This window comes from Symphalangus syndactylus, chromosome 22, assembly GCF_028878055.3.
Source record: "Symphalangus syndactylus isolate Jambi chromosome 22, NHGRI_mSymSyn1-v2.1_pri, whole genome shotgun sequence".
Taxonomy (NCBI): Eukaryota; Metazoa; Chordata; class Mammalia; order Primates; family Hylobatidae; genus Symphalangus; species Symphalangus syndactylus.
The window spans coordinates 30240304-30266026 of record NC_072444.2 but is presented as its reverse complement, the minus strand read 5'-3'; the positions used below and the strand labels follow the sequence as shown (position 1 = coordinate 30266026).

Genomic DNA, 25723 nt, shown 5'->3' with positions numbered 1-25723 from the left:
TGCTGAAGGACAATTGTGTTTCTTTTCTCCTTGCTACCTCCCCAAAGCATGATTACATCAAGTCTCTGGGAAGGCAGTGTCTCAGTGTGCACTTAGCAGGATGGAAAATGCCCATGGTGTTAAGGTACCTTGCTGATGAATTCCTCAGAAACAAACCACAGGACGAGTAGATGTGAATGGTTTTCGCAATTTCTTCATTAGATTGTGGATTAGCTCAAGCCCCAGTGAGTGGTTAGCCTACTTTTGATTTTTTTTTTTTTTTTTTTTTGGGACTCGAGTTTTGTTCTTGTCACCTAGGCTGTGAAGTGCAGTGATGAGATTTTGGCTCATTGCAACTTCCGCCTCCCAGGTTCAAGCGATTCTCCTGCCTCAGCCTCCTGAGTAGCTGGAATTACAGGTGCCCGCCACCATGCCCGGCTAATTTTTGTATTTTTAGTAGAGATGGGGTTTCACCATGTCGGCCAGGCTGGCCTTGAACTCCTGATCTCAGGTGATCTGCCTGCCTTGGCCTCCCAAAGTGCTGGGATTACAGGCGTGAGCCACTGCGCCTGGCCAATTTTTTTTTTTCCTTCTCACAAGATGACGCCTTCCCTATAGCCTGCTTTTGAGAAAGCTGCAGCCTCCTCAGAGTTTCTGCAAAGTCTGAACTGGAATCTCCCTCCCCTTCAGTTGCCCTTTCTGCCTCTTCACGTTTGGGGGTTCCCTGTGACCAAACTTAAGGCAGTGAGCTGTCTGGCCTCTGAACTGACACCACCAGTGGCCAACTAGTACCACCTCCAGTGACGTCAGAGGAGTCCAGACCTATTCACAATTCAAAGCCCTAAAAACACTGAGGGGTTGGCCGTTGGTTTCCAGTTGTAGAAGCCTGTGAATGGCTATGCGTCCTGGTTTGGTGCTCAAAGCAAGGTGGTGAAAGGCGACCGGCATTGGCGAATGGGGTAAGACTTGCACAGGCCCAAGGCTAGGAGTTGGGGTTTCGGGCCTGAGTTGGGGCCCGGAGCACCCATTGACGTGGCGCCCTGGGTCCCGTCCGACCCTGGGGAGACACCGGTGGCTGGGATGGCAGGATGAGCGCGCCCTGGAGCCGAGCCAGGCCCGTCACCACCTCCCGGCGGCCCCGCCCCTCCCCGCAGGTCCCTCCCCTCTCCGCAGGCCCCGCCGCCGCCATCTTTGTTGGGGGCAGCCGGGCCTGGCTCGAGATGCCGAAGTCGTGCGCGGCCCGGCAGTGCTGCAACCGCTACAGCAGCCGCAGGAAGCAGCTCACCTTCCACCGGTAAGAGGCGGGGACCCGGGGACGCAGGAGGCCGAGACCCGGGGCCCGCGGACCGACTCCGAGGCCTTGGCGCGCCGGGCGGGAGCGCCCGGGAGGCCCGAGGGTGTGCGGCCGCTGGGCCCGGGGACAGGCCAAGGTCCTGGGCCCAGAGGGGCTGGCGCTGCTGCGCCCGCCGCGGAGATGCGAGGAGGGGCGGACGGAGGGGCAGCGGCGCACCTGGCGGGGTCAGGGCCGGGACGCGCAGGGAGTGGAGCAGGTGTCTGCTGAACAGATGAGCGGGCCGCGGCCAGGGTTTGCTGTGTCCCTGGCCCCTGCAGCCCCAGCCGCGCGCGGTCCTGAAGGGAGCCCGGCACCTGGGCGGTGCAGTGGAGGAATGGAACCCCCAGGGGCGTCCCGGCAGTGGGAAGGGACTTTGCAGGGTCGCGGGAGGATGCTGGAGACTTTGGAGTCTGCTCCTGCACTCGACCGGCCCGGCCCGGCCCGGCCCAGGAGCAATTGTCCTTGGTCAAAGTTGCGCTTTCTCCAAGGTCCAGTCACGGCACCATTTCGCTACCCACTTTTGGGCACATCTCCGAAGGGCGGCTTGTGCTCATCGTTCCCATTCCCTCTGCTCCCATTGCTCTGTTTTATGATAAATGCTTTGCTTGAAGTATACGTAATGTACATGCAGAAAAATGCACGAATCATAAGTATACAGCCCGGCGAGTTTTCCCCAAGTGAACGCCACTGAACTGAAACGTTACCAGCTGGGCGCGGTGGCTCAAGCCTGTCATCCCAGCACTTTGGGAGGCCGAGGCGGGAGGATCGCTTGAGCCTGGGAGTTCGAGACCAGCCTGGGCAACAGAATGAGACCCTATCTCTACAAATAATTTTTAAAAATTAGCCAGGCAAGGTGGTGTGTCCCTGTAGTCCCAGCTGCTGCTCGGGAGACTGAAGGAGGAGGATCGCTTGAACCCAGGTTCGAGGCTGCAGTGAGCTATAATCTTGCCACTGCATTCCAGCCTGGGTGACAGAGTGATACCTTATCTCAAAATAAGAAATAAAACATCACTACCCCCGAGAAGACCCCCTACCTGGATCCCCTCCCGGGCCCTCCTCTCTCCTGCCCAAAGGGAACCCTGCAGTTCATTCGCTTTCGTTGCCACGTAATATTCCATTGAATGGCCGGGTGCGGTGGCTCACGCCTGTAATCCCAGAACTTTGGGAGGCCGAGATGGGTGGATCACCTGAGGTCAGGAGTTCGAGACCAGCCTGACCAACATGGTGAAACCCCGTCTCTACTAAAAATACAAAAATTACCCGGGCGTGGTAGCACGCACCGGAAATCCCAGCTACTCAGGAGGCTGAGGCAGGAGAATCACTTGACCCTGGGAGGCAGAGGTTGCAGTGAACCGAGATCGCACCACTACACTCCATCTTGGGCAACAGAGGGAGACTCCATTCCAAAAAACAAAACAAAAAAACATCGTTTTGGCCAGTTTTGGTGGGACTTGCGTTGCGGTGCATCTATCTGTTTTGCCTCCGTCAGGTATGTACCTGGGGATGGAATTGCCGCACCTTCTCTCTTGAAGTCGTTCCCTCCACTCCCACGAGAGCTCTGTCACATCACTAGTGAGCCTTGTGATGCTAATCGACTGCATAGCATTTTACCCAACTGACCCCTGAGCCTGGGTCACTTTTCCCACAAGGCGTCTGGTACACTTCTTGGCCACAGGTGTCTCTTTTCAGTCTCCTTTGCTGGATCCTCCTTATTCCCAGCACTAAGTGTTGGAGCCCTGGGGTGTGGGCCATGGCCCAGGGGTGGCTTCTAGCCACACTTGCTCCCCAGGGGCCCATCTCACTCAGGCTTATCGGTTCCGCAGGGTTGGCCTCCACACTGACATCTCCAGATGCGTGTGGCCGCCTGTCACCCCAGCACATGGAGAGCCTAAAAAGCACCTCAAATTTAACTCCTGACATAAAAAACAAACTTCTTTTTTTGGAGACAGACTCTCAATTTGTTGCCCAGGTGGAGTGTAGTGGTGCAGTTTCTGCTCACTGCGACCTCTGCCTCCCTGGTTCAGGTGGTTCTTGTGCCTCAGCCTCCCAAGTGGCTGGGATAACAGGAGTGCGCCACCATGCCAGGCTAATTTTTGCATCTTTGGTAGAGATGGGATTTCACCATGTTGGCCAGGCTGGTCTTGAACTCCTGAGTTGAGGCAGTCTGCCTGCCTTGGCCTCCCAAAATGCTGGGATTACAGGCGTGAGCCACCATGCTCAGCCGCTACAAACTTCTGATCCCCTTAACCTGCCGTCCTGTAACTTAATTTTATCTCAAACATGAAACTCCTTCCTTCTCAATTTTACCATCTACAGGCAAACCTTACTGCATGGCTTTCAAAATACATCCAAATCTGCCCTCTCATTACCACTTCCTGCCAATGCCTGGTCCCACAGAAGCCAGGGTGGACTCAGGTTCCATCTCACCTCTGTCTAGAGCCTCCAGGGACTCCCCACCTGCTCAGGGCCCTGTGTCACACAGTCCCCACTCCCTCCCGCTGTCTCAGCTGGACCTGCATGAGTGGCCGCTCCTGCTGTCCCTTCTGAAGCCTGAGTCGCTTGTGCTGCCACTTCCTGCGGTCTGTGCTCAAACATCAGCCCTTCAGCTGCCTCTCCTCACCACCCCAGGGCTTCCCTCTATCTGTTCTCTGGAGCAGCTGTCATCCCCAGAAGACACCGTCCACATCTGTGTGGCTCGTCGCTGTGCCCCCGCTCCAGAATATCAGCTCTTGGGGGCGAGGACTGTCTCATTACCCCCCATCCCCAGCACGAAGAACAGGGCCCGGCTCCTGGTAGGCTCCTGGCAAACGTAGCATCGGAAACAGCTCACTTGGGCTCTCTGGCCATGCTCGTGGTCTCGGGTTTCCTATTAAGAGTGCTTTAACAGCTGTGACAGAAGCGTCCAGAAATTAGATGTGATTTAACAAAGCGAGAGGACTGAATGTCCACAGCTGTCGAAGGAAGAACTCTGCAGTGATGTGAAAATTCCGAATGACTCTGAGGCGCTGGGTCCAGCCTTGCTGGGCCTCACACCCCCTGCCTCTGCCCTTAGGTTTCCGTTCAGCCGCCCGGAGCTGCTGAAGGAATGGGTGCTGAACATCGGCCGGGGCAACTTCAAGCCCAAGCAGCACACGGTCATCTGCTCAGAGCACTTCCGGCCAGAGTGCTTCAGCGCCTTTGGAAACCGCAAGAACCTGAAGCACAATGCCGTGCCCACGGTGTTCGCCTTTCAGGACCCCACACAGGTAGGAGGGCACCGCGCCTCTGTCTGGTCACATCCAGCCTGCATTGTTTACCAGCAGTTGGGGGCAGTGGGGGTGGCGGCATGTGCAGGAAAAGCCAAGGCCAAGAACTACAGTGACAACAGCACTGTCATGCCTCCAGGGTCCACAGCCCTGTGGCCCTGCTGGCCATGACCTCGGCTTTAAGAGAAGTCATAAATTAAAGCCACTTTAAAAATGAATTATTCTCGGCCGGGCGCGGTGGCTCACGCTTGTAATCCCAGCACTTTGGGAGGCCGAGGCGGGCGGATCACGAGGTCAGGAGATCGAGACCACGGTGAAACCCTGTCTCTACTAAAAAATACAAAAAATTAGCCGGGCGTGGTGGCGGGCGCCTGTAGTCCCAGCTACTCAGAGAGGCTGAGGCAGGAGAATGGCGTGAACCCGGGAGGCGGAGCTTGCAGTGAGCCGAGATTGAGCCACTGCACTCCAGCCTGGGTGACAGAGCGAGACTCCGTCTCAAAAAAAAAAAAAAAGAATTATTCTATGGCTGGGTGCGGTGGCTCACATCTGTAATCCCAGCACTTTGGGAGGCAGAGGTGGGTGGATCACCTGGGGTCAGGAATTTGATACCAGCCCGGCCAACATGTTGAGACCCCATTTCTACTAAAAATACAAAAATTAGCTGGGTGTGTTGGCGGGTGCCTGTAATCCCAGCTACTTGGGAGGCTGAAGCAGGAGAATTGCTTGAACCGGGAGGCAGAGGTTGCAGTGAGCTGAGATTGCCTTGGTGGAGGTGGGATGTGTGGGCCTGGCTCAGGAGAGGGCTCACGAAGAGTTGGATGCTGAAGCCTTGAGATCAGATTCTAGGCCACAGGGGCACCCACGTGGATTGGGCAGGCAGAGCAGTGGTGGGACAAGCCACAGGCCAGCAGCTCCCTGCATTGGTGGATTTATCGGGAGAGGAAAAGGATCCGTGAGTGAAGAGTGGAGCCGATGGAAAGAACAAGGCGGCCACGTAGCAAACACTCCCAGAGCGGCTGCCTGGGAGCCCCTGCCCCATCTGTCCTCCCAAGCACCCTTCCCAGATGGCCTCATGCACTCTGCCTCAACCTCTTCAGGTTGGCAGTCCCTTCCTTCAGGAAGCCCTTCTGGACCCTCAAACCCCAGCTTGCCTCTGACCCCTTGCTGCCCCTCAGTCTTCCTGGCCCCTGTGGCCCCTGCTGTCCTTCCTATTTCCCTCATTGGTTTTGTCTTCTCCCCGGAACAGAATCTCCATGAGGGCAGGGGCTGCTCTCCCTGCTTCAGGCCCCACACCCAGGACGCTGCCTGGCACAGCCCAGGTGCTCGGGGTATGTGTCCATAGATGACCACTTCAATCACCTTCACGTATTGTGATAACGTTTGTCCTGGAAAGATGACACTTGAGCCACCAGGAGTGGGGACGTTTGTCACTGTAGCCCTCAGTGCTTCCAGTGCCAGGTTGGTGGGGAGAAGCTGGGTACGGCCTCTGCCAGCTCTGCCTTGTGGGCCCCGCCCCAGTCTGGCCCAGGGGCTGCAGGTTCTGCGTCAGTGGCGCCTCGAGTGGTGAGCTGGGCTTCTGCCGCTTGCTGGCGGTCATGGGGCCAGGTGCCAGGCCCTGGGGTGACACGTAGGAAGTAGATGGGTCCCTAGCTTTACAGGGACTTATTCAGGGCACTCTGACCATGATTTGAGGACGTCTTTGGAGAAAGAGAAGCGCACCAGGTGGGCAGTGTGAGTTGGGTTGAGCTTCAGGTCAGTTTCATTTAGCAACTGTTCGTTGACTGTGGCATGCAGGGGGCCGAGCAGCGGGGACAAGCATGATGCCCGAGGCCTGCCTCCAGCTCTGAGGGTTCTTGGGAGTCTGCATCCACTCTGTGTGTGTCTCTTGCAGCAGGTGAGGGAGAACACAGACCCTGCCAGTGAGAGAGGAAATGCCAGCTCTTCTCAGAAAGAAAAGGTGAGTGCACCGGGCCAGGTACTTGAACGTTTAAGTTATGCTGTGGGTTGAGACAGGGAGGCGGGATTTTCCCAGCAAGGCCGGCCTGCAGGGCTATCGCCTTTCCTCATGTGCCAATTTGGATTCCCTGTTTTTCTGGAGGGAAGGCCCAAGCCTCTCAGCTTCCTTCTTTTTAATATCAAAGAATCTCAGTTGCTAGTAGGGATGGTGCCTGATTACCTTTTTCTTTTCTTTTTTTTTTTTCTGAGACGGAGTCTCACTCTGTCACCCAGTCTGGAGTGCAGTGGCGTGATCTTGGCACACTGCAACCTCTTCCTCCCAGGTTCAAGCAATTCTTCTGCCTCAGCCTCCCGAGTAGCTGGGATTACAGATGCCCGCTACCTCGCCCAGCTAATTTTTGTATTTTTAAATAGAGACGGGGTTTCACCACGTTGGCCAGGCTGGTCTTGAACTCCTGACCTCAGGTGATCCACCCACCTTAGCCTCACGAAGTGCTGGGATTATAGGTGTGAGCCACCGCACCTGGCCCACTTTTTTTTTTTTGTAGAGATAGCGTCTTGCTATTTTACTCAGGCTGGTCTCAAACTACCGGGCTCAAGCCATCCTCCCACCTCAGCCTCCCAAAGTGCTGGGAGTATAGATGTGAGTCACTGTGCCCAACCTTTTTCTTTGTTTTTGAGACAGGATCTCACTCTGTTGCTCAGCCTCTGTACAGTGGTGCAGTTATGGCTCACAGCAGCCTCAACCTCCCAGGATCAAGCCATCCTCCCACCTGAGCTTCCCAAGTGGCTGGGACCACAAGCATGTGCTACCATGCCCAGCTAATTAAAATTTTTTTTTTTTTTTTTTAGAGATGGGGGTCTTGCTGTCTTGCGCAGTCTGGTCTCAAACTCTTGGATTCAAGGGGTTCTCCTGCCTTGGCCCCCCAAAGTGCTGGAATTATAGGCGGGAGCCACTGCACCTGGCTGTGCCTGATTTCTTAAAGTTCAGTTCCAGGGCTGGGCGAGGTGGCTCACGCTTATAATACCAACAGTTTGGGAGGCTGAGGCGGGGGGATCTCTTGAGGCTAGGACTTTGAGACCAGCCTGGCCAACATGGGAAAAACCCCATCTCTACTAAAAACATAAAAATTAGCCGGGCTGGGTGCAGTGGCTCGCGTCTGTATTCCCAGCACTTTGGGAGGCCGAGGCAGGCGGATCACCTGAGGTTAGGAGTTCGAAACCAGCCTGGCCAACATGGTGAAACTCCATCTCTACTAAAAATACAAAAATTAGGCTGGACGTGGTGGCTCACACCTGTAATCCTAGCACTTTGGGAGGCTGAAGCGGGTGGATTGCCTGAGGTCAGGAGTTCGAGACCAGCCTGGTGAAACCCCGTCTCTACTAAAAATACAGAAATTTAGCTGGGCATGCTGGTGGGTGCCTATAATCCCAGCTACTCTGGAGGAGAATCACTTGAACCCAGGGGTTGGAGGTTGCAGTGAGCTGAGATCGCACCACTTCACTCTAGCCTGGGCGAAAGAGCGAAACTCCATCTCAAGAAAAAAAAAAAAAATTAGCCGGGTGTGGTAGCATGTGCCTGTAGTCCCAGCTACTCAGGAGGCCGAGGCAGAATTGATTGAACCTGGGAGGTAGAGGTTGCAGTGAACCGAGATCATGCCACTGCACTCCAGCCTGGGTGACAGAGCTAGATTCTGTCTCAAAAAAAAAAAAAAAAAAAATTAAGCCGGGCATGGTGGAGGGTGCCTGTAATTCCAGCTACTCAGGAGGCTGAGGCACGAGAGTCGCCTGAACCCTGGGGGTGGAGGTTGTAGTGAGCCGAGATAGCACCACTGCACTCCAGCCTGAGTGACAGAGCGAGACTGTCTCAAAAAAAAAAAAAAAAAAAAAAAAAGTTCAGTTCCAGGGTGTGTGCTAGGGAGAAGCTGGCTGTGGAGGGGCACAGACCCTGGAGCTGGTCCCTGGCTGTTGCCACTCCCCTAGAGGGACAAGTAGCAGCTGCGGGAGGGCCCTGCATCTGCAGGGCTGTAGTGCCTGACTCTGCCCTGCTGTTCCCAGGTCCTCTCTGAGGGGGGGGCCAGAGAGGACAGTCCTGGGAGAAACATGGACACTGCACTTGAAGAGCTTCAGTTGCCCCCAAATGCCGAAGGCCCAGTAAAACAGGTAAGACTGAGTGCAAAGGTGGTCTGTGGTTGGACACAAGATGACTTGCTCCAAGCAAGATGGAAACCAGTGAGCACTCACCATGAGACCTGTGTGGCCGAGGCAGGGTGTGCAGCCTGGGTTTCAGAGCTCCCCAAATTCTCCACCATGGTGTGGGCACATCTGGATTTTGGGACAGCAGCCAGGAGCGTCCAGCTGCCCTGGGGTTGTGCTGGGTGCGTGTCTGGTGGCCTGCTCACCATGGCCCACCTCCTGCTGGTGATGCAGCTCTCATTTCTCACTCCCCTGTCCTCAGGTCTCACCACGGAGGCCGCAAGCAACAGAGGCTGTTGGCCGGCCGACTGGCCTTGCAGGCCTGAGAAGGCCCCCCAACAAGCAGCCATCTGATCACAGCTATGCCCTTTTGGACTTAGATTCCCTGAAGAAAAAACTCTTCCTCACTCTGAAGGAAAATGAAAAGCTCCGGAAGCGCTTGCAGGCCCAGAGGCTGGTGATGCAAAGGATGTGCAGCCGCCTCCGTGCCTGCAAAGGGCACCGGGGACTCCAGGCCAGACTTGGGCCAGAGCAGCAGAGCTGAGCCCCACAGGCTCCGGACGCAGAGGTGGCAGTGGCATCAGGGCCGGCAGGGCTTTGGAGTTCTGGCTGTGGACATTTTTGTCTGCTGTGGACACTGAGAAAGTTGGCCATGAGGCCTGCTTGGCCGGGGATCGAGACAGTAGCCAAGCTCCCTGGCGAGAGCCCCGACACCGTCTGGCGGATGTTTAGAGGCGTGGCACTAGGGTGCACATCTGTGAGCATGACAAGCTTATCCTCCCATGGTAACAGAAGTCCAGGCTGAGGCTGATTCTGGACGCTGTCCTTTCAGCACATGCAGGGCGAAGATCACTGGAAGCCGGTGTGGGAGATGCTCCTCAGGGAGGAAGCTGTGTGAGGGAGCCGGCTCTGTGGCGGGTGAGTGGTCCCCTCCTCCATCAGCCTGGACGGTCGCTTGGGGTTCTAAGGAGTGACTCCTGTCCCGGCCTGTTGTGAGTGGGCAGTGTAATAAAGTGTCTTTCTATACGGTGTCGCTCCCATCATTTTCTCTAGTGCCATGATTCCTTCTGCTATGAAGACTGACTTCCATGGCCGGGTACAGTGGCTCATGCCTGTAATCCCAGCACTTTGAGAGGCCAAGGTCGGGAGATCACTTGAGGTCAGGAGTTCAAGACCAGCCTGGCCAACATGGTGAAATCCCATGTCTACTAAAAAGACAAAAATTAATTAGCCAGGCGTGGTGGCCACACACCTGTAGTCCCAGCTACTTGGGAGGCTGAGACAGGAGGATCAGCTGAACCCGGGAGGCGGAGGTTGCAGTGAGCCGAGGTCGCACCACTGCACTCCAGTATTGTCACTGGGTGACAGAGCAAGACTCACTCTGTCTGGAAAAAAAACTGACTTCCTATTTTTTCTAATTTATAGCTTTAGTGAATTAAAGAAAACAAAAAAGTTCTAGCCTGATTTCCTAACTTGGGGTCTATTTCTCAGGCAATGTTTAATGTAGAAAATGGAACCCTAGCTTCACGTGAAGCCCTGTGGTTGAATGAGGAGTGAGGGATGGGGAGGAGGCCTCTGGGGAAGGGGTTCCCTCCCTCCTGAAGATGAACACACGATACACGGAAGAGCACCAGCCTCTGCTTTCAGGAAAGGTTTATTGTGGTGAGTGCCTTCTGTATAGTCGACTGCAAATGAAACGCAGAGGATGGGTGCCCAGAAGCACCTGTGGCAGAGGTGCACGGGAAGCCCGGGGCCCAGGCTCATGCAACATGACGTCACCACGGCTCGGGCCATGGGGCCGTCAGAGAAACCTTTTTAAAAAGTGGAGATGAATGTTACAGAATTGGACAACCTGAACTGCTTTTCAAAACCAGAGGAAGGAGGTTCTTAGCCGTTACTCAGATACCAGTGCTGGGGAGGGAGGCCTGACTTTAGCAACAGCTGTGGGTGGGCTGGAGGCCGGCGCAGCTTGGGGCCCCCAGCGCCAGCTGTCTCAGCCACCACCTGTGCAGCGCTTGCTCTGAGGGGTCAGCAAGAGCAACTGATGGCTGCCACTTCCAGGACCCATGAGACAGGCCTCAGGTAACTTTACTGCAGCCAAAGCCCAGGCCGTGGAGGGGGTCCTGGCTCCGCCACATTCTGCATCCCAAGTGGGCACGTGGAGGAAGGGTCTGAAGGAAGGCTCTGGAGCACAGGCCCTGGTGTTCTGTGAGGACGCTGGACCTGCAGTGCCACCTGCTGGGTGCCATGGGCCAGGCCTGGGGTCCACGCCTCCGGGTTGGATGCGTCTGATGTCTTGCCAAGCGCCTGGTCCTGTCCTCTTGAGCTGCCCTTGCCCAGCACTGCACTCTGGAGGTGGGTGGTGCAGGCGGTGGAGGGACACAGGCCAGCTCAAGCCTGCTGGTGGCAGGGCGTTTTCCCACAGGGATAGGGGAAGCCACCTATGTCAGGGCTAGGCCCTGGGATCGGGAGTTACACTACCCTGTCCCAAGCCGAGGAGGCTGGTGGAATGATTTGAGCAGCTCTGGGAGTGGGGAAAAAAGACTAATTTCCAAACCCATTTGTTCTCAGATAAAAAGCAGTTTTATAAATCCGCAATCTGCTCCAAGATTCAAGCAGTAATATTTCAGCAGGAGGAGGCGGTCGTGGGAAGTCAGCGCAGCAGACGCTCCCTGACCTGGAGGCCTGCCTGCTTTTCACGTTGCTTCCCATGTTCAGCATGGACTGCAGAAGTGGCTCACGCTCCTGTGGTGAGGGCAGGGTGTTCCACAAACACCTCCAGACCCAACCAAGAACTACAGAGTGGCGGGCTGCGGTCAGCACACGTGCTCAGGGAACCCAGCGGAGTCAGGGCCAGGGCCCTTCCCTCTAGGAACTGGTCCTTGGGAAAACAGCCATGGGCCAGGCTGCAGTCTGGTTCCCAGTGGGGCTGCCTCAGTCCTACCCCCAGCACCCTCAAAAGCTGGGGTGTCTGCATGTCCCTTCACATAATTGATAATGGTACCACCTCCTATAATAATAATATAAAAGAAAAACATCTGATGTCTGGGTTTTTTCCCTGTTTCCAAATTTGTAGACTCCCAGGAAAAGATTTTTTGCGGTCTTTTAAAAATCTGGTTCTTGGCAGTTTATCCATCTGTATCGATCCTGTGGGCTGTAAAGGAAAAGACAGACACAGGCGATCAGAAGGTGGCCGTTCCCATGCACCTTTCTACTGATGGGGCTCAGCAGTCACCCGGACCAGCAGCTGGCTGGGCCCAGACGAGGCAGAGCACCCACTGCTGAAAATCAACTGCTTCTGGAACATGGAGATCTGCTTTCATCCCCCGCCACTCAAGCCGCAGTTTCCAATGCCCTCACTCTAATTCTACCTGTGAAAGCGCCCCAGCCCCTTTTAGGGCACAAATCATGGGCTCTGAGTGAATCACGGGTCAAGGGCTAGTTGGCGTCTCTGCTCCCAGGCGGGCAGCTGAGGAAGGTGGCTGGCAGCCCACACACTGAGCAGCCACTTCGAGGTCCCCGCCCCCGTTAGCTGGTGACTGCGAAGGGACAGCTACTCACACTGCTTTGGTATCCGGAGGGCCTCACTGTCCAGCACCATCACTTGATGCAGGACGCCCCGGAACTGATAGAGCACTTTCAGGTTCTTCTCTTCCCCCACACACGGGTCATAAAAGCCAGGCAGCCCAGCCTGTAACAAACAAATTGCTACTCTCAATACTCCAGACGGTCTAAGACCAGCACTTCTCCTTACTACCACCGGAGGGGCAGTGTGCACAGGCTCTGACATTCCCTGGGAGGATGCAAACTTTGGGGCTTGAAGAAAAAGAAACAAGAATTTGAAAAAGTTGTCAAGACTTGCTTCTTTTTTTTTTTTTGAGACGGAGTCTCGCTCTGTCACCCAGGCTGGAGTGCAGTGGCGCAATCTCGGCTCACTGCAAGCTCCGCCTCCCGGGTTCACGCCATTCTCCTGCCTCAGCCTCTCCGAGTAGCTGGGACTACAGGTGCCCGCCACCACGCCCGGCTAATTTTTTTGTATTTTTAGTGGAGACGGGGTTTCACCGTGGTCTCGATCTCCTGACCTCATGATCTGCCCGCCTCGGCCTCCCAAAGTGCTGGGATTACAAGCGTGAGCCACCACGCCCGGCCTGACTTGCTTCTTAATAAAGGCCCTATCCTCACACTAAGACAGGGCCACTAGACAACTTCTAGGGTGCCAGGAGCTCTCTGGCCTGAGCTAACCTGCATTTTCATCCTTCTGGATGGTCCATACCCCAAGCCCGAGGCAAGACTCACACATGTTACAAGTGACCTCATGCTCTTTCTGGAATGAAGCAAAAATAAACAGAATCAAATGCCATGAAGGCAGGCGTGTGTTCTGTTTGCTGGTGTGGCTGGCACACACCAGGGGCTCAGTAAATCCTTACTGAGTGAGTGGTGAAAGAAATGACTGAATGAAGCGAATAGCTCCAATGTGGGTAGTACTCTGGAGCTGGGCAGCATCCCATGCAGTAGATGCTGATGACGGCAAAGATCCCACTTTAAGGGGCCAGGCTGTCCTTGTCAGATTGAACCTATTCTTCAAACCATTGTTTGTTTGTTTTTTTTTGAGACAGGGTCTTGCTCTGTCACCCAGGCTGAAGTGCAGTGGCACAATCACAGCTCACTGTAGCCTCAACCTCCTGGGCTCAACCAATCCTTCCACTTCAGCCTCCCAAACAGCTGGGACAACAGGCGCATGTCACCATGCCTGGCTAATTTTTTCTCTTTTTTGTAAAGATAGGGTTTTGCCATGTTGCCTAGGCTGATCTTGAACTCCTGGGCTCAAGCAATCCACCCACCTTGGCCTCCCAAAGTGCTACGATTATAGGCCTGAGTCACCACGCCCAGCCTGTTCAAATCTGTGAGCACATGGCATGTGGTGGCTGGTGCTGCTGTACCTTGGAGGCCTCCGTGAGGATGAGCTTCGAGTCCTTCACCAGGCACTGCAGGGGCACTGTCACGTCAATCACCTTCACCTTCTCGCTCTTCCTGCTCTTGTCATTGACAAACTTCCCGTACCAGGCATTGACGATGATGAGGCCTAAGGGCAGACTCCGAGTAGAGGAAGGGCTCCTCCAGGCACCTCCCTGTGTGGCTTAGAGACCCCCAGTGCCCACCCTGGCCCAAGTGAGGACACATGTTCTCACCCATTCTGGACTCTTCTGCCTCAATTATCCTTCGGACAGATTCCTGCATCAGCCGGACCTGCCAGAGAACAAGGATGACACAGTCAGGGCCCCGCCAGGCCTGCTCTACCTCTGGTCAGAGGGCCACAGGCAGGCAGTCTTGTCCACGTCAACATACCTGCTCAGGGCCTGGAAAGGAAGGGGGTGGGCGCCCTGACAGCTCTGCTACCCAAGTGGCTCACTCTGAAACTCCTAGACCTAGGGCAGGCAGCTCTGGGTCAGAAGGTAAGAAGCACCTGAAACGGCATGACCCTCCCGTGGCCACCGGTGGGAGCTCCCTTTCTAGGGATCATTAATGCGTGGGTGGGATTTGTTGACCCAATAAAAAAACATTGAATGCATTGTCAGCTTTAAAAATAAAGAGATTTCACAGGAGAAGCTGGAATCCTAGCTCCTCTTGAGAAAGGACCTGTGTTCTCCTGTGGCGCCATTCTGCTGGGCATAGCTGTGCCGCCCCCTCAGACAGGCATGTGCTCGCCAGGCCACGCACATGGCCCATGGCCGCCTGGCAGTATGCTCGCCACTTACCTAGGAAGCCTGCTCCCTCCTGCTCAGTAAAAGGCAGAACACTCAGAGGGAAGAAAAAGAGGCCAATACTCACCACTTTAAAAAAGCCCTTGTTATGCCTTTGGAGGGTAATTATCTTTAGGGCAGGGACTGCAGAGCCCAGTATCGCATCCCACAGTAAAGACTAAATGGAGAGCCAAGTTGCTGGAGAAGAGAAGTCTGACATCTAAGGCCCTGAGACCAACATGTGGGGTGTGGAGTGTGTCCCCTACAGCCCTCACTTAAGAACAGTGGGGCAGCACTCACAGCGGACTCCGCCTCTTGCTTCTTCTGCAGCACATCGGTGGCGGCGCTTTCCCTCTGCTTCTCCAACTCCCTTACGTGAGAGGAACACAAGCCCCACGTTAGTGTGGCGCTGCCCAGCTTCCAGCCAACACAGCCCCTCCCGTGCTGGACCGGAGCCCAGCAAACAGTCTCTGATCTTACTGGAGTTCAGTTCTAGAACTTTAAAAAATATTCCCACGACAGTCTCAGGCAAGTCTGTTAGTCACAGGCTGGCAGCTTTCATTTTACCCTTAGATGGCTCTGCCCCACCTCCTCACTGAGCTGACAGGACACCGACTGTCAGTCTCTTTGGAAAGAAGACCCCACCACATGAGAATTTCAGGAGATCCCACCAACCTTGTGGGATTATTTTTTTTTAATTTTAATTTTAAAATAGAGATGGGGGTCTCACTATATTGCCCAGGCTAGTCTCGAACTCCTGGGCTCAAGTGATCCTACTGTCTCGGCCTCCCAAAGTGCTAGGATTACAGGCATGAGTTGTTAAATAACACTTTTGGTAGGAACAACTAATACCACTTTAGACACATAGATCCGCTTTCCTGTAACAAAGTATGGGCCTTGGGGTCAGCATATGCCTGTCCTCCCTTCTGAGAGAAGATTGGGCCAGCACATGTCTTGTTCTAAGCCTCAAGCCTCGTAGGGAATTAGGATTCTGAATCCAAAGGCCAGATGGGCCCAGAAGAGGAGATTCATTCCTTTATCTGAGATTCTCTAAGTGCAATGCTTTACTAAATGAGATATTATAAAGTAACAAATCTATACCAGCTTTCAGTTTTCTGTAGAGATGCTTGCACTAATAATTTAGGTTTCATGGCATGCCCCAATGGATTATCTAAGAAACTGCAAAAAATTGCGTTTCTATGACTTTCAAGACTATAGTTAATGCAGGCCCCTCACATAAGAATCCAGAACACATTCCTCTTAAACTCAGTGCCGGGAAAGGAAAAAGGAAAACTTTTTATTTCTTGAGGCCATGGTTTAGAGGCTCAACACTTTTTTTTTTTTGAGACCGAGTCTTGCTCTGTCACCCAGGCTGGAGTGCAATGGTGCGATCTTGGCTCACTGCAACATCCGCCTCCCAGGTTCAAGCAATTCTCCTGTCTCAGCCTCCCAGGTAGCTGGGATTACAGGCACGTGCCACGACGCCTGGCTAAATTTTTCTATTTTTTAGTAGAGACAGGGTTTCACCATGTTGGCCAGACTGGTCCTGAACGCCTCACCTCGGGTAATCCACCTGCCTCAGCCTTCCAAAGTGCTGGGAATACAGGCATGAGCCACCACGCCCAGCCGAGGCCCAACACTTCTATAAACTCCAGTCCTTTCTAAGAGTAAGAATTACAAATGAAGAGATAACAGCAGTCCAACTACTGACAATGATGAGAAATAGTTAACATTTACCAATCGTGGCCCAGACATCAGCCTAAGCACTTCACATGCACTAATTAATTCAGGTTTCCTCATCACCTGACGCAGGAGGCTCTGTTACTCTCTCCATTTTAAGGGTGAGGAAACTGAGGCACAGGCTGGCTAGTGACATGCCCATGACGTGTCAACTCACTTCTCTTTCTGAGCCCTGAGGTATGGTTTGATGATCAGACGGTGCATGGCAAAGTAGACCACTAGAGGCCCCACGGTGGCGTAGAACACGGCGCTGGGCAGAAGCTGGTCCGTCAAGTGAATAGGGAAGAAGTATGTCTGACTGGCCCTGTTGAGCCTGGGGAAAAATACAAAAAAAAAAAACAGCCAAGATGAATCAGGTTTTCCAGGGAAGGGCAATGGGGTGTCAGCTACAGGAAGAGAACTTGTGCTGCGTACAGCTGCGAGTTAAAGGAGTCTGCAGTCTGCACCTTTCACAGTCCACCGCCTTCTGCTGGCCTCCTGTTCCAAAGTCTGGCTGATGCATCTGACGCTGTGACAGAAGAAAGATCCCAGGATCTGCTGACCTCAAGCCAAAGCAACAAGAGGAACACTTCACAGGGTCAACGTCCCCTACAGGTGCATTCAGTCATAGGCTGGAGAGGACAGGAATGGGCTCCTCCAGATGTCACTGGAGAGTCACATCTCAGTCCTTAACTGAGGTTTCCAAAGAAGTTGGTGAAGAATTCAAAAGTTAGTCAGTTAAGGAGGTTCTGCTTCCAGTGGTGGCTGAGTAGCTCCTATTGGACCAATGTGTAAACTCTGGACCACATATAAAAAATTTGGCCAGGCGTGGTGGCTCACGCCTGTAATCCCAGTACTTTGGGAGGCTGCGGTGGGCGAATCACCTGAGGTCAGGAATTTGAGATCAGCCTGGCCAACATGGTGAAACTTCATCTCTACCAAAAATACAAAAATTAGCCGGGCGTGGTGGTACCTGTCTGTAGTCCCAGCTACTCTGGAGGCTGAGTGAGGCGGGAGAATCGCTTCAACGCAGGAGGCAGATTGTACCACAGCACGCTAGCATGGTCAATAAGAGGAAAAGGATTGAGGATGCATGGACAGAATCTCAGAAACCCGTGGAAGAGTGTTAAGTTTAATATATTGGTAATTACAGCCCCAGTGAGGAAAAGGAAATTTACAGATTCAAGAAGTTTAGGAAACCCCAAGCATGATAAATACAACAAAAGCCTTATCTATGTACATCACAAACTGCTGAAAAGCCAAAAAAAGAAAACATGTTGAGTAGCCACTGACAATACCTGACCACACTCTTCCAGAATAAAAGCAATTCCAGAATTGATAAAGAACACTCAAAACTTGGCCGGGCGCGGTGGCTCACGCCTGTAATCCTAGCACTTTGGGAGGCTGAGGCAGTAGGATCGCTTGAGGTCAGGAGTTTGAGACCAGCCTGGCCAACATGGTGAAACCCTGTCTCTACTTAAAATACAAAAATTAGCTGGGTGTGGTGGTGGGCGCCTGTAATCCCAGCTACTCAGGAGGCTGAGGCAGGAGAATTGCTTGAACCCGGGAGGTGGAGGTTGCAGTGAGCTGAGATTGTGCCACTGCACTCCAGTCTGGGGAACAAGAGCGGAACTCCATCTCCAAAAAAAAAAAAAAAATAGATACACACACACACACAAACAGAGATAGGTTAAATGTGAATGGGCAAAAAAAATAAATAATAAGCATAAGAAGGCTAAAAAAGCTATATAATAACAGATAAGGTAGACTTCAAGACAAAAAGTATTTTTTTTTTTTTTTTTTGAAGTGACATGGTCTCACTCTGTCATCTAGGCTGAGGGGCACAATCACAGCTCACTACCACCTTGAGCTCCTAGGCTCAAGTGATCCTCCTGTCTTGGCCTCCCAAAGTGTGTATGCCACTATACTGAGCCTTCAAATATTATCTGAGGAGAGATGGCTGACGCCAACTCTAATCTTGGTAAGTGATTTGGCTTTTGTTTCCAAAACTGAGCTATGATCCACTTTTATTCACTCACTGAGTTCCTCTCAAGTACTATAATGGGTTTTAGGTTCTAGAAGTGCAGGTGAGAATAAAATGGACCAAGTCCAAGAGCTTATGTCTGATGAGGAGTGGAGGAGATGGCCCTTCAGGTGGAGACTGGTTCTCTGGAGACTAAACATGGTAAACATGGTGGGGGAGATCACCTGGGGCAAGGGGAAGGGCTAACTATGTTATACAAGGTGAATTAGGGGTCATTTGAGCAGAGAGCAGATACCTACAGGGAGTGAAGGAAATGGCCACATATTTATCTGCAGACTGAGAAACAGCAAAGGCCACCTCATAAGCAGGAGAGGGCCTGGTGTGTGCCAGGAATAGCTCCAGGGGACCAGGATGGCTGGAGTTGGGGTAGAGAGGAATACTACATCACGCAGGGCGTTGTAGGCTCCAAAGTGTCTGAAGGGCTTTGGCCTCCGCCTGGAATTGAGGGAATCTCTGAGGTTTTAGGCAGAAGACAGACGTGAACTGCCTTCAGTTTTAAAAAGGACTCTCCTACGGAGAGCAGACACACAAGGAGGGAGACGGGTTCAGTGGGGAGGCTGCTGTGTAACTACGACAAAGATGTTGGCGGCGGTGAGGTTGAGAAATGGCCAGATTGGGGATACTCTTTTGGAGTACATGGTCAGGAGATGATTTTGAGATATGTCTGATTTGGAGTGTGGGAGAGAGAGAGATCGAGGCTGACTCCAAGGTTTTTGGAAAGAGCAAGTAGAAGGCCAGAGCTCTCATTTATTGAGATAGGAAAGGAGGCTGGGCGCTGTGGCTCACACCTGTAATCCTAACATTTTAGGAGGCTGAAGCGGGAGAACTGCTTGAAGCCAGGAGTTCAAAACCAACCTGGGCAACCAAGTGAGACCCTGTCTCTATAAAAATAAAATAAAATAAGAGAGATAGATGGGAAAGACTTCGGGCAGAGCAGGTTCTGAAGGTTCTACATTTCTGGAGGCACAGGGAGGGATCGAGTTCTGTTTGGATACGTGACATTTGAGATGCTGTTAGGTATCCAAGTCGAGGTTAGGAAAAGAAAGCTGGACAAATACATGAGCTGGAGATTACGGGGGTGGTCCAAGCTGGCGCTTGCAACGTGAGAGTCCTCAGGGCATGAAAGCCACGAGGCTGGATATGACCTCTTGGGAGTGAGTCTGGAGAGAGAAGGGCTGTGCCCTGCAGTGGTGCCTCCATTTAGGAGTTTGGGAGACAGACAGCAGCCATCTGGTACGGAAAGCCAGAGCAGGGCATGGTATCCTGGAAACTCAGGGCAGAGAAGCCGTAAGGGCAGGACGGAACGGCCACGGCAACAGCAGGTGCAGAGACCAAATGAGATGAAGAAGAATCACCCTCTGATCTGCCACAGGAGGGAGGGTGCCCCACTGATGACTGAGAAAGGCTGATTCTGGAGAGGGCTGGTTTTTCTGGAGAGGCCTGACTGGAGCAGGTTTAGAAAGAAAGAAGACGGATGCAAGCAAAAACAGACAACTTTTTTTTTTTTTTGAGATGGAGTCTCGGTCTGATGCCCAGGCTGGAGTGCAGTGGCACCATCTCGGCTCACTGCAAGCTCTGCCTCCCGGGTTCACACTATTCTCCCACCTCAGCCTCCTGAGTAGCTGGGACTACAGGCGCCCGCCACCATGCCCGGCTAATTTTTTGTATTTTTAGTAGAGACGGGGTTTCACTGTGTTAGCCAGGATGGTCTCAATCTCCTGACCTCGTGATCTGCCCACCTCGGCCTCCCAAAGTGTTGGGATTACAGGCGTGAGCCACCGCGCCCGGCCAAAAACAGACAACTCTTTTGAGGAACTAAGGAGAGGACAGTGACTAGACTCAGGTGGAGCAAGGGTGTGTGTGCCAATGAAAACCCCTGGAGAGAGGGATGAACCGACATGGCAGCTGCTACTGGAGATGCTGTGCCCGGGTGATAGCTGCCAGGCCAGTGACTCCAGGAGGCCTGGGCTGCTAGGATGCATCCTGTGACATCAGGCGAGGCTGCTGGGTGGCTGCTGGAGCTCAGACGTACACCTCACTCACTCGGTGTTCGAACTATACACTCCTTGAAATTTGCTTACTCGGCAAAGACACAAGCAACTGTATTTTTTTTTTTTTTTTTTTTTTTTTGAGACGCAGTCTCGCTCTGTCGCCCAGGCTGGAGTGCAATGGAGCGAACTTGGCTCACTGCAAGCTCCGCCTCCCGGGTTCAAGTGATTCTCCTGCCTCAGCCCTCCCGAGTACCTGGGACTACAGGCGCCCGCCACCACCCCCGGCTAATTTTTTGTATTTTTAGTAGAGACGGGGTTTCACCGTGTTAGCCAGGATGGTCTCGATCTCCTGACCTCGTGATCCACCTGCCTTGGCCTCCCAAAGTGTTGGGATTACAGGCGTGAGCCACTGCGCCCGGCTGAATTTTTTTATTTTTATTTTTGAGATAGAGTCTCACTGTCCCCCGGGCTGGAGTGCAGTGGCGTGATCTCGATCTGAGCTCACTGCAACCTCCGCCTTCAGGTTCAAGCAATTCTCCTGCCTCAGCCTCCCAAATACCTCGGATTATAGGTGCGTGCCATCACGTCTGGCTAATTTTTGTATTTTTAGTAGAGATGGGGTTTCGCCACGTTGGCCAGGCTGGTCTCGAACTCCTGACCTCAGGCGATCCGCCCGCCTTGGCCTCCTAAAGTGCTGGATTACAGGCATAAGCCACTGCACCTAGCCAAGCAACTGTGTCTTTAAGAACAAAATTACAATGCAAAGGCTATTTCAGCCTTAACTTGGGTAAAGCCTGGTTGAGTGAAGGTGACAGGCATTCCTTGACCAGAAAGGCCTAAGTTCTACTTACTTGACTTTGAGAGAAACGCCCTGTGGAACTCCAATGCTGACAGCTGCACCCAAAACACTGTGCCTGGAGATCTTCCTCTCAGCTCCGTACTCCACCACCGTCCCAAAGAAGCCTGCTCTGCAGGGAAAGAACGCAGTCTGTGCCTGTGTCCCCCTCATTCATCACTTCAGGGGCAGCTGTCATTTGAGAAGAGGCCAGGTACCCGTCCCTTCCCTCCCTCCAGCCTCCTCGACCCCCAGGGAGCAGATTCGTGACAGAAGAAAGTCGGGACACCCATGGTCTAGTTCTTCCACGACACTCTCTAAGCTCCTCAAGGGCTGGGACTGTAGTGTTAAATCCCCCACAGCCTCAAAATAGGAAGCTCTCCAAAAATGTCACACACACGTAGATATTCACATGAGCAGGTATCTTACACCAACTGGTTCCACTGTGAAGACCCGCATGCAGAACCAGTGTGCTTCCATTTTAGCCAGGCCAGGACTTACTTGAGGGATCCTTTCACACGAGTCTGATCGTCATCTTGGAATTTGTGCTGATAGCTGATCAGTGCAAAGGAGTGAGGGATTCCCAGCTGGGGAGACAGAGGGTGCAAGGATGCGTGGCTAGGGCGTGCGACTCTGTGGGGAGGTGGGTATCTGCCCTCCCACTAGCTCTGGGCATCTGCTGCACACATGCCTTTAAGGCAGGGGTCACGGTCTGGCAGCCGCACCGAGTGCACGATGATTTATTAGCAGCCAGTAGTTAAAAACTGGGAGACTTCACAGAAAACCCAGTTTTCTAGCTTCTCACAAGAAATAAAAAACTCTGGCGACACTGAGCCTGTGCTCCTAGGTGGCAGAGGCTGGTGAGAGCCAAGGAGCAGTGGCCCGTGTGGGGCGGCTTCTCATGCACTAGCCCTGGCGTGACCACAGGGGTGTCCGAGGGCAAGATTCTGCTATGGGGCTTCATCTGCCCGCCCCCGATTCCGTGGGCAGCTCCCACCAGACATTAAGATGTTGTTCTGCTTTAGGATGATCTGACACAGCTGCCCCAGGCGCCTAAAGGCAACTGCATTTCATACTCGAAGGTTCTACCAGGTCACTCCAGTGTGAGCACCGAGAGCCTGCCCCTCAGGGCCCTGTGTGGGCTTAGACTTAGTGGTGATCAGGACGCAGGATTTAAGGGGCGCACTGAGTGCTTGGGAGGAGGGGTCCTCCCAGAGCTCTGTCTGCAGGAGACGATGGCTGCTCGGCTTACCTGCAGGGCCACAGTGAAGTGGCTGGTTTTAGTGTCCCGGACGATGCTAGTGTTCATGGCTGACTGGATACCCCACCGCCACTGCAGGTAGCCCACGGTGTTCTTGTCTAGGTTCCGAGCTAGGACAGTGGTCAGGCCGGGTCGGATTCCACGGGATGAAAACTGCAGAGCACAGTTTGTTGTCACAAAGCTGGAGAGACACAGAGACAGAATAGGTCCTGGATGGCATCTGCTCTCAGCTGTTCTCTGTCACTTCCTCTCTGCCTGGCTAAGACCTCACTTACTGTCACATCTATGCATCCCTGGGCCAGCTCCCAGTAAAAAAAAAAAAAAAAGCAGGTCAGGCCTCTATCCACAAAGTCAGGGGGAGGGTCCTAGCCAGAATCTTCCCAGTAACCTCCCGACTCCCCTCAGCCGCCCTACCTTTAGCTACAACCAAATAGGCACCTGACTGTCTGCGTTCCTAAGCCAGCAGATGCAACCCCATTCAAGTTAGAATGGATGGGGGCCGAGGAGTGCAAGTCAGAATCACCTATGGAGGGTCTCAAATTAAGTAGTCCAAGACAGTGGTGCTCAAACTACTGCACGCTGGAATCACCCGGCTCATCCACAAATCATGGCTGGCTGGCTTCTCTGCCGGCATGCTGATTCCTTCAGTGCGGGCTTGGAGTGCCAAGTGTCCCAATGATTCCAATGTGCAGTAGAGTTTGAGAATCACTTACCTAGAGGACACCCCAGACCTATGGAACCAGAATTTCTGGGTGGAGGCATCAGTATATTTTTGGAGCTGCTGTGCGATTTTTGATGTACTAGTGACCACAGCTGGGTACTAGTGACAGAAACTACAGGCAAAGTGAGCACAGGAAACTGGTTCCCGAAAGAGCCTCTGCAGTTTCTTTCCAAGGGAGTCCAGCCCCATCTTCTGGTTGAAAAGGGGTATTTCATTTTACTAACAAAGAAATTCACACTTCATTCAAGGTGCTGAAGGGTAAATTAACAGCTGGTTTCTTTAATAAAGAGCTCAACATCAATTCCCTAAGTTTCTTTCTCTCCTTTCTAAGCTCTGGAGGTGATGTTTATGCCATTAAAATAACAGTAGGCAGGCTCATTGGCTCACACCTGTAACCCCAGCACTTTGAGAGGCTGAGGCAAATTGCTTCACCCCAGGAGTTCAAGAACAGCCTGGGCAACATGGCAAAACCCCCATCTCTACAAAAAATACACAAAATTAGCCGGGTATAGTGGCATGCCCTGTAGTCTCAGCGACTCTGGAGGCTGAGGAGGAAGGATCACTTGAGCCTGGACAGGTCTTTTTTTTTTTTTGGATGGAGTTTCGCTCGTTGTCCAGGCTAGAGTGCAATGGTGTGATCTTCTCAGCTCACTGCAACCTCTGCCTCCTGGATTCAAGTGATTCTCCCGCCTCAGCTTCCTGAGTAGTTGGGACTACAGGCGCCCGCCACCATGTCTGGTTAATATTTTGTATTTTTAGTAGAGACAGGGTTTCACCATGTTGGCCAGACTGGTCTCGAATTCCTGCCCCCAGGTGATCCACCCGCCTCAGCCTCCCAAAGTGCTGGGATTACAGGCGTGAGCCACTGTGCCCAGCCAACAGGTCGATATTTTTGATTTAAGATGGCTTATTAGGCCGTAACTCCATCGTAAATCAAGGAACATCTGCAACTTGATCCAACGATTAGAGAACCCTGGTTAGCAGACATCCATAACTAATCTGGTCACTATATATTAAGAAACTGGGCTAGTAGGCCGGGTGCGGTGGCTCATGCCTGTAATCCCAGCACTTTGGGAAGCCGAGGTGGGTGGATCACAAGGTCAAGTGATTGAGACCATCCTAGCCAACATGGTGAAACCCCGTCTCTACTAAAAATACAAAAATTAGCTAGGCGTGGTGGCGCGTGCCTGTAGTTCCAGCTACTTGGGAGGCTGAGGCAGGAGAATAGCTTGAACCTGGGAGGTGGAGGTTGCAGTGAGCCAAGACTGTGCCACTGCACTCCAGCCTGGTGACACAGTGAGACTCCATCTCAAAAACAAAACAAAACAAAACAAAAAAGAAGCTGGCATCCTTGGTCACACATCATCCCCCTTGTTTATAAATCAGTTGTCCTTCCGTTTAAATCTGCTCAAGTCTAATAAGCTATGAGTAGTAGAACTAAATTCAATTTCCAAACCTGTAAATGATGATCAGTCCACCCCAAACTCCTGGTGACCACTCAACGAATAGATACTGAGGCTCAACCAGAACAAAACGGCCAAAAGATTTTCCTTAATGACGTGTCTCCCAAGCTTGTGTGACCTTAAGAATCACTTGGGGCACTTGAAACACCTAGATTCCTAGTCCCCTCCCTCATAAGACCCAAAGCAGGTTTTTTTTTTTTTTTTTTTTTTTAGACAGAGTCTTGGCTCTGTCACCCAGGCTGGAGTGCAGTGGCATGATCTTGGCTCACTGCAACCTCTGCCTCCCGGGTTCAAGCAATTCTCCTGCCTCAGCCTCCCAAGTAGCTGGAATTACAGGTGCCCACCACCACACCTGGCTAATTTTTGTATTTTTAGTAGAGACAGGGTTTCACCATGTTGGCCAGGCTTGTCTTGAACTCCTGACCTCAGACGACCTGCCTGCCTCGGCCTCCCAACGTGTTGGGATTACAGGCACAAGCCACTGCACCTGACCAGCATTTCTTTTTTCTTTTTTTGAGAGAGGCTCTTGCTCTGTCACCCAGGCTGAAGTGCAGTGGTGTCATCATGGCTCACTGCAGCCTCGAGCTCCTAGCCTCAAGTGATCCTCTCACCTCAGCATCCCAAGTAGCTGGGACTACAGGTGTGTGCTACCACACCTGGTTAATTTTTACATTTTTTGTAGAGTCAAGGTTTCACCATGTTGCCTAGGCTGGTCTCAAACTCCTGAGCTCAAGTGATCCTCCCACCTGGCCTCCTAAAGTGCCGGGATTACAAGCATGAGCCACCACACCCTGCCCCTGAGGCGGCTTTTAACCAGCATCTGGGGTGACCAATCTAAGTAGACAGGGTCAAGACAACACTGATGTGTATACAGATGCTGTTTCCCTGCTGTTCTCTTCTAAATATGAATCCCGGTCCCCTTCTCAGACACAGTAGGTGAATCCAATTATGTAGAACAGGGGCCTGTGGAGCTGTGTTGTGAGCAGCACCCAGGTGATGCCCCATGGCAGCACGTCCTGCATTCCTTCCATCTTTTAAAAAAGTTTTTTTTCGGGGGCAGTCTTGCTCTGTCGCCTAGGCTGGGGTGCAGTGGTGCAATCTCAGCTCATTGCAGCCTCAACCTCCCGGGTTCAAGCCATCCTCCCACCTTGGCTTCCCAAAGCCCTGGGATTGCAGGTGTGAGTCACACTGGCTCCTTTTTCTCTTTGTGTGTCTGGAAGGACTGCTTTTTTTTTTGTT

The 25723-nt window shown here is 52.9% G+C and overlaps 2 protein-coding genes across 8 annotated transcripts in view; one reads left to right on the top strand and one right to left on the bottom strand.

The window, feature by feature from the left end:
• The first annotated feature begins 783 nt into the window (after positions 1-783).
• THAP3 (THAP domain containing 3) lies at positions 784-9735 on the top strand. Of its 6 annotated transcripts, none has more exons than XM_063632000.1 (6): positions 784-938; positions 1134-1273; positions 4365-4557; positions 6452-6514; positions 8572-8676; positions 9542-9735. In XM_063632000.1, exons 2-6 carry the CDS (start codon positions 1200-1202, stop codon positions 9605-9607), a joined length of 501 nt encoding a protein of 166 aa, XP_063488070.1. In that variant the 5' UTR covers positions 784-938; positions 1134-1199; the 3' UTR covers positions 9608-9735. The 6 variants fall into 6 exon arrangements, with proteins under 6 accessions (XP_063488070.1, XP_055117115.1, XP_063488069.1 ...); XM_055261140.2 differs by having other exon boundaries at positions 8972-9735; XM_063631999.1 differs by having other exon boundaries at positions 6449-6514.
• Positions 9736-10347: 612 nt separating this feature from the next.
• The window catches only part of DNAJC11 (DnaJ heat shock protein family (Hsp40) member C11), a 71598-nt gene continuing 56222 nt past the window's right edge, over positions 10348-25723 (bottom strand). The window contains exons 8-16 of one of the 2 annotated variants that reach the window (XM_055261137.2): positions 22292-22481; positions 21541-21626; positions 21056-21172; positions 16348-16503; positions 14751-14820; positions 13899-13956; positions 13650-13792; positions 12271-12400; positions 10348-11863 (exon numbers count right to left, since the gene is read on the bottom strand). In XM_055261137.2, coding sequence (XP_055117112.1) covers positions 11838-11863; positions 12271-12400; positions 13650-13792; positions 13899-13956; positions 14751-14820; positions 16348-16503; positions 21056-21172; positions 21541-21626; positions 22292-22481 — 976 coding nt within the window. In that variant the 3' untranslated portion in view covers positions 10348-11837. The remainder of the gene's footprint in view (positions 11864-12270; positions 12401-13649; positions 13793-13898; positions 13957-14750; positions 14821-16347; positions 16504-21055; positions 21173-21540; positions 21627-22291; positions 22482-25723) is intronic. The other variant, XM_063631972.1, reaches the window with a different exon arrangement.